The sequence below is a fragment of the Cygnus olor genome, chromosome 9 (assembly GCF_009769625.2).
Source record: "Cygnus olor isolate bCygOlo1 chromosome 9, bCygOlo1.pri.v2, whole genome shotgun sequence".
In the NCBI taxonomy this organism is placed as follows: Eukaryota; Metazoa; Chordata; class Aves; order Anseriformes; family Anatidae; genus Cygnus; species Cygnus olor.
The window spans coordinates 25,796,952-25,809,642 of NC_049177.1; the positions used below are offsets into that span (position 1 = coordinate 25,796,952).

The 12,691-nt window shown below is 40.6% G+C and overlaps 1 protein-coding gene across 1 annotated transcript in view; it reads right to left on the reverse strand.

Moving 5' to 3' along the window:
- ARHGEF26 (Rho guanine nucleotide exchange factor 26) overlaps positions 1–12,691 on the reverse strand; it is a 50,627-nt gene that overhangs the window by 30,708 nt on the left and 7,228 nt on the right. The window contains exons 4-5 of the mRNA XM_040567318.1: positions 10,249–10,305; positions 6,354–6,514 (exon numbers count right to left, since the gene is read on the reverse strand). Of these exons, the coding sequence (XP_040423252.1) occupies positions 6,354–6,514; positions 10,249–10,305 (218 nt within the window). The remainder of the gene's footprint in view (positions 1–6,353; positions 6,515–10,248; positions 10,306–12,691) is intronic.

Here is a 12,691-nt window from a genome sequence, read left to right on the forward strand (position 1 = left end):
TTTAAAGGGATTAAGCTGTGTCTATGCAAAGCTTGATAAGCATTTCAAGATCTGTTGGGTAAAATACCATGGAGGCAGGATGCTAGAAAGAAACAGAAAAACAATTACATTGTCAGCATTTAAATGACATCACAAATTACCTCTAGGATATACCAGATTTTGAGTGAATACAAATTTTATGCAACTAATATTTAAATTTCATTTATCCAGCACTGGAAAAAAGAACAAAAAGCACACAACAATAGGCAGTATAAGCTTTATGTTGGTGTTTCTTGAAGATACCGTACAATCCATCTGAGAGAAAACACAAGTTTATTCTGTCTTCCAGTCCCATCTGGTCTTTACAACTGACTTCATACCCAGGCTCAGTTCACCAGTAAGATACATGACTGCAAATGCCACATGCAAGGCCAGTTTCTGTTAAAAGTGAACAGCACCAACACTCGTGAGCCATACACAGTGTTCCTGCAGATCCTCAGGAGGCCCCTTCAGAAACGACCTTTCATAGCACCTCAGCACATGTGAAGGCACAGATCAGGCTGCCAGCAGAGAAACCGTGCAATCTAACACGAGAACTATACTGAATTTCACAGAGGACCACATGAGTCAGACAGGAGGGAACCTCAAATACATTCAGTTTTGTTTACTTTTAGCTGCATTCTTTCAGAGAGATATCTGAACCAGAGACTGCAATCGCCAGCTTGAAAGGGATTTTACACAGGACAAGGGAATATACTGAAAAACACTTCGTTTATCTTTTTTACTCTAAACCAGTATTATAGTAAAATGCTACATAATATATATAATAAAACACCATTATTTTCCACTATTTTAAGAGTGGAAATAACCCATCCCATTGGCAACCCCTGCAGAGATCACTATCAACAGTAAGTATCTCGGGCTGAGAAAGTTTTCCATAGGTACCAGCCAAAAAATGCCTCCTTACGTTGGTCACAACCATTCCTGCAGGTGCCACTTCAGAGCCACTGGAGAGGAAAGCTTTGATCGAAGTCAGGGTCACCAACAAGGGCAATTCGGAAGCAGGAGGAAGAGCATACTCGAACACAGTCGAGAGGGCAGTGTCACCACCCTCCAGCCACCGTGGGAGCCATCGCACAACTACCTTGCTGTCATTTTGTTCTCCTACATCTGGCAACAGCTGGCCACAGTTTAGACACATGATGAAGGTGATGGATGGCATCTGTGAATTTGGGGTATTCCTCTGGAGATATTTAAGTGAGCAATTTGAACATACAGGCGTTTCATAGTTTCTGGAAAACCAGATATTTTCTCAAGGCACTTTTTGCATAGGTAATTGCTACATATTTACTCAATCGTTATTTTATATATAGGTATAAAAATTTCTAAACTCATTTAAAAGAGCATTTGCTCTCAAGTTCTGTTCATCCAAGCTGAGGGAAATATGATTCTGTCCAGACTGGCAGTTCCCAAATATCAAAATCCTCTATCTAATCCTGTCTCAAATAATGAAGCTACTTTATAAAAAAAACATCCCTGGGTCAGGCATCCAAGCACCAGTTGCATATTATGTTCAAGTTACTGTTTTCCTGCACTGCTAGCCGTTTGCAAAGAACCACAGCACAGGTCAACCCAGTGAGTTTTCTCAGCTGCAGAAAGAACTCTCCAAACAAATAAGCCCTAGATATTAAAGCTGAAGAGTTCAGCAATTAGCGCTGATGTCTGAACCATGAGGGAGGCAACCCGAGGAAATGCAAAAGTAAACGAACTGTCCCAAGCCATCAATATGACACAAATGCCTAAATGTGTTCTGTCAGCAACTGAAATTTAGAGGAAAACAAATGGCATTTTGGACTCACTGCTCTACAGTATGTCCTCTGGACTCCTTGGAGTCTCCTGACAATCAAAAACATCCCCATCAGCAGCACAAGGCTGGGAGAAAGGCAAAAATCACAATTTGTAAACTTAGCAGTGCTCTACACGTTGAAAAAAAGTCAAGTGTGCCATATGGTCTCAGTGATCACCAGCACCTGCTGGTGGTCAGTGAAATGCCCCATCTTCTGCACATTACAGTTTGCCTGTTCCACCCAGGGTCTACTCTTAGTGTTTCAGGTTTTTCCCCCCAATCTCACAAAGAAGCTAAGTAACAAAATTCTTTATTCTCTCCAAGCAAAGCTTCTAATGCCTGGTTAATGCTATATAATGCATTAATGCTCAATGCAAACACTTCTTAAATGCAGACTAGGACCATATTATCCCATAGGGAAAGATGAAGGTACACTACACATAAAGATGCCAGAAAGAGGTGAAACATTAAGCTAATTTACAGAAAAGTGATATAAAAAAGCTTACCTGGATCCTGACACACCCACACACAGAGTTAAGATGCTCAGATGAGGTGTTAAGCGACCTCACAAACCCACACAGGCTTCTCTATTGGAATCAACATACAGAGTTTGAACAGTCTGAACCTGTCCAAATGTGCTTTGTTCTTGCTTTTTTCTGCTAATGTTAACCTTTTGATATTCCCTAAGCTTTTCGCCTTTTGCTAGCCTAATGGCAGAGAGAGAAACAAAAAGCTAAGCTCTCCATCCCCCTATAAATTTGCTGATTTGGCCTGTCAGATCAATTGTTCTCCGAGACGTTTCTCTCATCTCCCTGCAACTCCCCATTCCCAAGGCATGCTCTTGGGAAACTGACCTCTTTTGCAGCACATATTGAGACTGGAGAGTTTTTCTGACTCATGAGATGGATCGTGCAGTATTCTCAGACTACACAAGCTTTTATTCCTGAATAAGCTGACCTCTGGCATACCGATCAGTTCACATCTCAATTTAACAGCTCTCACTGGCTCTGGATGCCACTCGTGTGATTTCTGTGCTCTATCAGTTACGAGCTCTCACACTACACATACAGGCAAATACACAATTAAAGGCTTCCTGAAGCCACCTTTCAGGATGTTTTAATACACAAACACAATGTAAGCTGCACGGGCTATTCAGACTCACTGTCAGAAACATTCCAGTGACCTCCCGAAAGCAGAGACCGTCCTTACTGTCTGTATTCAGCTTCTAACAAAGGCAGCTTTGTTCCATTAGGAATGGCCTTGCCATGCACTACGAGCCATTTTGGCGTTTCTGGAGAGCATCCTTTAAACATGTTCTGAGTCAAAGTTCCTAGATACAACTTCCAAGCAGTTGTGACTGAAGATGGCATTTTTATCAGTTCACGCTCTTCAGCTCCCTGAACTTTTGTCCGAGCAACCAAATCCACTGATAACTACACCCATGCCCTCAGAGCTATATTCTCTTTTTAAGAAAACTAAAGGCTGCTTAAAATACGGCACATGTAATGTGACAAATGTCCAAGTTTATGACACTTTTGTAACGAAAGGATGAGTTTTGCTAGCTTAGAAGAGCTTGAAAATGAGAAGTGGCAGTTAGCTTGGAGGTATTTATTGATAAAGAGGCTTTTGTTTGAAAGCCACTTGCACTATTTACACAAATGAAGCTGTAGAAAGTGAGCACTAAGTTTTGTTATAGCTTAACAGTATTGCATAACTCAGGAAACAAAATATGCTTTCATTTAAGTTTAAAAAGTAGTTACGAATTCTGTTTTTACTCCAAGTTATACAAAAACAAGTTCTTAAGCCACTACGCTTCCCAGACAAAAAAGAATAAGATTATAATGTTAGGCTAGTGTGGTATTTTCCATTCTTTCTTTTTTCCCCTCTCACTGCCTTTGAAGACTACTAATCAAAAGGGTTTTAAAGAACTCCCCTAAAAATACTGCTACCCCCTCCACCTCTGCTTTAAATATTTTAAGTGAGCAATTTAAAAGTAGGTTTAATGGGTTTGAAGGCTCATTCACTGAAAACACAGGAAAAAACAAATACCTATTCGCATACATAATTATACTAATATGTTCACTGTGTCTTCGAACCACCCCAAAAGAGCAGCAAAGTCTCCAGGCTCATTAACATTTGGTTTCTATTAAGCTATCTAAAAAGATGGCAATTACCCCCTAACACATGATGGGTATATAACATCAGTATTTGTCTAGCAAAAAATGCGCTCACGATACTTTACTTTTACAAGTCACATTTCAGGTAAACAGATGCCTTTAAAAAGTATTATTCCTTGAAAATTAGGACTTGGGTAACCTGTGCTCCCCACCAACACCGCCGTCGTGTAACTCTCTGTCCTAGGGTGGGAATTATTAGCTGGGAAAATACCCAGCCTCTGTCTGAAGGCCTCAACTACAGGAAAAGGAGAGAAGTCAAAAGGAACATAGGGATGCTGAAATGCAGGGATACCCAGTAACTCCAAATGTACACCCGTTATACAGCTCCTACCTTAGGTTGGCGCTTCACACAACACATTAGACTCCCTAAATGCAGGTTTAATGCTAAAGGTTCAGAAGTTCATGATTTCTACAAGAAGGAAACAAAAGGGACGAAAGAAAGATGAAAAGGTGGAAAAGACTGACTGCAGAAATATTCCTAACCTGACAGACTCCTTATCCAACCACTAGCCCCATTTCTGAAAAGAGGCTGGTATTTTTTGTTCCATAGAAACAAAGCAAGGCACATTTCAAGTTGTACAATGCCACGAAGATCAAACAATATCTTAACTAGGCCAAGTGCATCCTTTAGCCTCATGCTTTACTTCAAACTGGATACAAGGTGCAAGAAAACAAGCATGAACATTTTATTTTTCAGTTATATCGGCCACAGGAATTCAACTTCCAGTACTGCTGTTGATCACACCAAGGCACCAAGCAAATGATAACTAAACCAAACCTCATTAAACAACTTTTTGAAGAGTTTAAGGTTCTCATAACCCTGAAGTACGCTGTGAGTGCACACACACATGCAGTGGAAATATTATTGCCAGGATTGTTTAATTATTAGTGAAAACAAAAGAGGTTTCTCCGCATCTGTGTTGTGCAAGATCTATCAACATTTGCTTTTCATTAGGCCCCATTTGTAGGTATCAATTTCTATCATTATTGACTTCACACTGAAGAAATTAAAAGACAAACAAACCACAGAGCAGATCTGAGCATAAGTCATGTTTCCTTCAAAAAGAAACACGAGTCTCTGCTGCCAGGTGCTATGGCATGCGCAGCACCGTTCATAAACAGCAGAACAGAACGCCTATGCTGTTTACATAAAAGATACCAAAGTCGCACAGTATGCTGCACATTGAGTACTCAGGAGAAAGTAAACAGTGATTCAACTGATTAAGTAAAACACTGGCAAGTCAGTTCCTAAGGGCAAGTATGCAACTCTTGCTCAATTGTTAACAGTTTAATAGGGGCAGAGTAAGTTTAATTTCATAGACTGTAGAGACTAAGTACAACTGCTTAATGTATCAGCATCTAGCTTTGGAACTGTTCAGACGTGAAGGATGCTTACTCCTACTGAAATAAACCATGTTCTTTCCATCCCTACCAATTTTCAGATAAACTAATACCACATCTATCTCATGAAACGAGAGCTCAAACACGGGAGCAAGGTGTGTCTGTCAGTCTGTCAAACTCACGTGCATGCTCACCATTATTTGTGTTTTACATCTTCAAACTAGCATGACAGTTTTGGAGGAGATGGTTACCACTTCAAAATCATCTGAGATTCAGACAAGAAACTCACTTTTATGTTCACCTATTATCATGCTAAACGGACATCTCTAGTTCAGCCTACCTGTAAGCTCTCCTTACTAAACCAGTACAGCCAGAAAACAAACAAACAAACCAAAAAAAAAAAAAAAAGTGTTCAACTTTAAAAACAGAGAGTATTCTAACAAGAAAAGCTAAATTTTTCCAAATAAGAGCAACATGACTCTCTGAACAAGAGCGTAGGTGAGGCACTGCCTGAGTCTGCAAATACTACCACACATCATAAATAGTACTCAAAGCTCTGCTATCCAAGGAGCTGGCTGTCAGGTATAACAGGAAAATATAATCCAAATAAACAGAGACTTAATCACATCACAAAACCAGAACCTATGGTTAGTAAAATCAAAACCTTGGCTTTTGCATTATGTTAAGGAAATTCTTAGCACTGTGGAGCACATAGATTACAGTGCTCTCAAAGCACAGAGAACCAAATTCTATTCTAATTCAATTATAGCCTATAGAAAGCCTAAGATTCAGAATATTCAACAAGTAGAACATTTGACTTCTCATTCTTAAATTGTTAGGCATACATTTTTTACTGAAGTTTCAACCTTGTGGCTGTTGCTCCATTTTGTGATAACAGAAAAAACACAATTTTGTATGTGACATTTTATTACTTGCTTGAAAGAAATTCTGACTACTACTAATAATCGTCAGGTATAATTAAAAACATGTTTTTGTATTTCTACACTTACTTTTTACTTGCTTCGTAAACATCCGTAATATTGGAGAAAAGGTGATGGCTCTCCGTTTTGGTCATTGTGAGGCTCAGTTCTCTGGAATTTTTAAACATCCGGATCAGAATCTCCAGGCTCAGCAAGTAAGAATGCTCAGAAGATATCACTTCAAATATTGCCTGCGAAGTGGAAGGGTGAAAGAAAAGACTTACTATTGACTAGGTGGGGGTAGGTGTTTGTTTGGTTTGTTTTAAGGAAAATGCGGAGGAGGGATGCAAAGAGAAGTTGTTGGGTGTAAGCTAGAAATTGTAATGCAAGCTTTCATTTCCATGAGAGTTTTATCATTTACCTTTGGAAATTAATGATTTCACACTTGAAAAAAAGCTATATTGAGACTTTTCAATACAACGGCAAACGGTCTTTGAGGACAACAACATAACACCAGCTGTGATCATTCCCTATTCATACACGAGTTTGTTTTGTTTTAAATTTACAAACACATGTCCATTTCTGTGGTCTGCCTGGAAGCTTCAAATCGTAATACTACTGCTCACCAGCCAGAATTAGCTTTTGCTCTCTTAAAAGAGAAGCTGAAAAGTTATTTACTTAAAAATGTACTTGCTTCCCCAAGCATCTGCAGAAAAGCAAATCCCAGTTTTAGTCAAAATTCCAGTTTTCGTCATCTATCAACACTGATACCTTGGCGACTTTTAAAACATGAAGTTAGGAGCAGGCATACGAGAAGCTGAGATATCTGAGGCTGCGATAGGAGCCTGAAGGCTGAGCAGACACCAGGCAGCTAAGGCTGAGTGGCAGACCTCCAGTACTTCCCCTCACCTCCCCCTGACAACTTTCTCTCCGGTTTATCACCCCACCAGTTAAGAACCAAAGCCACTGTAACTTCCATCAGCTGGCTGGCACACAAAGCAAACTTCTAGTGGACTCCTGGACTTTGAAATCCACATACTTGTTCCAGTGGAAACGTCATTCCCTGATGTAGAAACCCCTCCAGCTTTTAGGCATCTTTTACCTCTCTAGGCTTGATTTGCTGTTAGTCCACTGGAGTTCTTGTGCATACAGGGTGGAAGAAAAATAAACAAAACTCCAAGACCGCTTTTGTCATGAGCTCCACCAAGCCACATTTCACCATCACGTTACTAACACAAAATACCATCAGCAAAGACGATACAACTTTGCTCCCAATATTACTTGCACGTATAATTTCATTGGTTATTTGCAATTAACTTCTCCAGGCATCCTTAAACTGAAGGAGAAGTACGTACTCTGGATGCACGACTGCAGATCTGAGTACCTAGCAATAATGCCCATGGCTCTATGAAGTGGGACGGAGTGTCTACAAGTAACAGCCTACAAGAGGAGTTCACTTGGATGTCTGATGCACGTGCTCTAGAGAAACCGTGATCTCCCCCAGTCAGGTATAAAACCAGAAGAGACCACGGGCATGCTGAAGGCAGTCCTCCTGAATAATCCCATCTGCCTCTCATGCTTCTCTCTGCTGTGCCCACAGAGAAAGGATTTGCCTCGAGAGCGGTGCAGTGCTTTGACTAACTGGTTTCCATGCAGGCAGCTTTCAACACAGGAAGAACATACACACTCCCATTGTTTTTTGGAGGGGCTTTGTTTATGCTTTTACTGAGGGCCCTCATAGACTTCGTCCAGTTTGGTGACAGAAAGTCATTAGCACAGTCAGAAATAAATGGGACATTTTCTTCCGATGTCCTGAGATGGGAGAGGATATCCTCTTAACCGTGACCCAAACATTTCAGAGGATAAAAAAGGATTAAGAAACAATCTCGACTTTGACATATATAACCGCACCACGAGCAGAGGCTGTGGTGGTATTTACCAGCTGCTTGCTAACAGTCTCTGAATGACACATGAACTCATGTTGTGGTTAACTTGGTTTTTATCAGCACAAGCAGATACTTGAATTCGGATGGACACTCTACAGAACTTAAGAGACCAGAAGCACACTGGAGTTTGTACACACGCATAAGGTTAGAGTTTCCAGCTTGCAAGAAAACTGGAGTATCTATTGAAAATTATTTCAGTTCACATCACTCTGCTTATATGATGCATTTTCTTTAAGTGAAAGATGCAGAGATCTAAGCCGGTAATGTTTGGTGAAAGATGGGATGCCTATGAATGTAGGACACTGACATTTAATCAAGGTATAAACAAATACATTTTTCTGCAGTGACAATATGTTATGATAGCAAAAATAATGCAAGACTGAAAAGCAATTTAAAGAGATAATAAAATAATTGATAAAAGGCAATTTAAAAGAAATAAAGCAAAACCACAATAGCACAACTAAGTCTTAAGAATATTTCTTTAGGTTCTCTCTGAAAGGATGGGCCTCTAATATTCAAATAAAAAAAAATGCCAAGCTGAAAACATTTCTGGTAACATTACAGACCTCATATTTAAAAGGCATCTAAAGAACTTGTTTTCTTTGAAGAGATGTAAATCTGGCTCCAGGAAACGTTGACTAAAGGCTTCTAAAGGATACGACTGAAATAAATGCCTTGTGTTTCAAAGCTTTCCAGCAGGAGGAGACAGAAAAGCAGAACACATAGCCTGAACTGCTGCACAGCTGATAGCCCCCAAAAGCAGAAGATAGTCAAGAAAATGTAGGATTACTACAAAACAAACAAACCCCTACTGTCTAATCACGTATATGCAGTGTGTGTCTGTATTTCGGGTCCGAACACCAGAACTGTAGGTCACAGCTAGATTAGCATCTGAGGCTTGCTATACACATGCCTGTGAACGACACAGGGTGGTGAGGCACTGGCACAGGCTGCCCAGAGGAGCTGTGGGTGCCCCATCCCCGGCAGTGCTCAAGGCTGGATGGGGCTTTGGGCAACCTGGGCTGGTGGGAGGTGTCCCTGCCTCTGGCAGGGGGGGTGGAACTGGATGATCTTTAAGGTCCCTTCCAACCCAAACCATTCTGTGATTCTATGATCCATGGAAAACCCCAGTCGGATCTCATCTGGCTACATTCACTGAGGTATGTCCTGAAGGAAATTTTGGAGCAAATTACCATGGCAGGTAATTCTACAGCACTGCTATTAAAAAACAAAATAAAACAAACAAACAAACAAAAAACCACCGCCTTTTTTTTCCCCCTATTAAAGGACATACCTCAAGAAATGCAGGTATCTAATAGCTGGCTAGGTCAGGCTATTCTTTTCAACACCTCTCATTCATTGTGACATAGACCCTGTAAGTAAGGAAAGAGGGGAAAGCAGATAAAGAGGACAAAAGGTGCAAAAAAGAAACAGAGAGGGACAGAGACAGAAAGGGACAGAGAGAAAAGATAACTGTATCAGTAATTGCTGCTGTTTTCTGTATTGTTGACAGCACAGATGCTCCTACTTCATTTCAGTGTAAAAGAAATACGTTAGTTACACTAGATGCACACTGCTCACGTTCAGAATTGTTGACAGGATTAGTTACAACTAAAAGGCACTGCAAAAAGTTGTTTTATCTGCCACCTCCTACCCTCTGTGAACACAGGTTTAATTTTACACCTTCCCAGTCCAGCACAGAACAGGGTTGCTTCTGTCTGCTGCTACTGAGTAGCCATCAACCAGGCTACACCTGCTGGAGTGAGCATACCCAGGAACCACTCCAGCAAGACCTGCAGGTGTTGGCAGGAGACATGCAGCAGGGATCTGTGCACATCAGCAAGAGACAGGTTTCATTTCTTTATTCTCCCTGAGAAGACAGCATGCTTCACCCTAGGACAGGAAGCAGTGTGTTGAACTTGCCTCCTTATGAACAAATACAGAGTATTAAATCAGGCGTGTGTGTGACAAAACAAAAAGTTAACCATGAAAAAAAAAAGTTATCAGCAAAAAAGGAACGTATTATTTCAAAAGAGTACCTCTTGTCTTTTTCTTTCTTCCTGGCTGATTGTTTCCGATAATCCATTCTTTTTCACCTAAAAAAAATATATATATTTTAACACATTTTGTAGAAAACATATAATTTAAAGTAAACAAAACCAAACACGGAGAACTATTAAAACACTGCACTAAGAAACAACAATTTAAGTACTGAACTAAAAATTCAGATAAAGAATCTGTCCACTTCTGAAGACAACAACGAACCATCAGAAATAATTTTTTAAAAAGCTGAACGTTTATAATATTTATCCAAAGAACAAAAAAAGTCATTAAAAACTACTATAGGACACACAGAGAACTTCTACAGCAACAGCTTTCACAGCTGAATCACTGCCACCCTGCACAACCCTCCTGGATTTCACACACACACTGAAGAGTAAAAATTGTTTTCTCCTTTTAAGACAGATGTCTTGACTGATACACGTTTATCATAAGGTTTATTTTCTGGTTGGCCTGAAACATCTTAGCATCTTAATTTGTAAAACAAACACACCTAAAGGTCTTTTAGGCAGCTAGTTTGTTGACCAAGAGTTATCCTGGAAAAGCTCCATCTTCACTCTAAAGAGATATGCAAAGTCCTGAGTAAATACCTCTGTATTTTTACCATCCCCAGCCCTACGAGGATGTTTCTCCTCCCTCTGCATCCTACAGCCAAATCAGCAGAGATGTTTGCCCCAGCTCTCCACACAGGACCATCACAAACACCAGCCTGAGCTGCGCACCCTGCAGCTCGAGGCCAGGTGCTCAGCTACTGCACACCACGCCACAGACTTGCAAAGTTCATCCCTTCCCAGGGTGAACCGAGTGCATCACACCATTTAACAGAATATTAAAAAACACAGGAGGCCAAGCACCAGGGAGGGACTGGCTCTGTGCGTTTTCTAGAGGACTGACCAGCACGGGACCCCAACCAGGAGATGGGGAAGAGGCCAGGGCACAGGACAGGGAACTCAAGCGCTCGCCAGACTTAACAGATGCGCTTCCATTCTCCCGTTTCCCTTTTGGATTTTCTCCACGAGCTCCTAACATACTATTATCGACAGCTGCTTCTTCTTACACCACTCGCTCCTTGGATTTTAAAGGATATGTGATTTGTAATTTTATTCTTGCATACCAGCCACTACAAACCTGGACAGCAGGCTCAGCAGTAAAGATGGCATAACATTAAGGGTGCTGCACTCCAGTTTGCAGGCACGTTGCTTGGTAATATATACTTACAAAGCAAATGTTAATAGCCCAATGTATTCGAGCAATTGCTCTTTTGAATATGTTACAGGTTCCCATGCTCACCACGAGCGTACACTTCTGAATACCAAGCCAGAACTAGTTAGCTGACTAACTACTCAACTACCTTTCAGTCAACAGCCTGAAAGCTTTAAAGCACTTATGAGGAAGTAAAATGTCTTTTTTGGATGCCATGGAAGACTTTTCTAAAAATATGCTGACACAGGAAATACCTATGAAGATATCCAAGAGATTACAATGCTTCCTGTTAATAGAGCAATTGTAAATTTCCAGTGAGAACAATGTGGCAACTGCTAAATTTATGTTCCAAAAACATAAGCTGTGTTTGTGATTATCATCTAGTCATACATGTGTGCGTGCATTTGAGGTGCACACATAAATTAGTTGTAGAAGCAGACAGCTCTAGCTTATGCACTGAATTAACTGCAAAGCTTCCAAAAAGAAGGAGGCCCAAATACAGAGACTACTTCTGGCATACCCTAAGAAAAAAAATTCAATTCCTATTTTTAAGGTGTCCAAAGCGTATCAGCTGAAAGACTAAGAAAAAAAAAATCACATTTGTGATGCTATGCCATCAACACTGACTTAATATAAGCTAAGAAGATAGCAAGAAAAAAAAAAAAAACTCAGAGGGACAACACTCCAGCTACTACTGCTGTCTTCCCATCACGCTGGACAGCTTTCTTCCAGAGGCTCAGTCATGACCGATTCAACTATGGCAAGGAGGAGGAAATGACGAAAAGAACGAGGGGTTAACTCTGCAGTTATGTATAAGAACTTCCTCTAAAATAAGAAATAGCTACACAGAGGGGAAAAAGAAATCACGAGAAATACTTAAGAAATATGACAGAGTGGCTATACCATAAGCCAAAATGAACATAAGCGTTTTGATACTGAAGGACAAAGGAGCCCTGAAGATCCTTGACAGTAAAAACACGTAGTTTTGTTTGATACCACAGAGGAGAAGCAGCCGTGGAAAGGTCACAGAGTGGCTCGGAAAAGCAACCTGCAGCAGCTTTTTGAGCAATGGAGAAAAATCTCAATCATACTTGTTGCACACCAGAGAAAGAAAGATCAGAAAATGAAATATGACGAGTATTTGTGAGAACCTGAGCAGCACGGACAGTCATAATAAAAAGCAAACATGCAACATGCTCTCCAGGCTCCGAGGTAAGG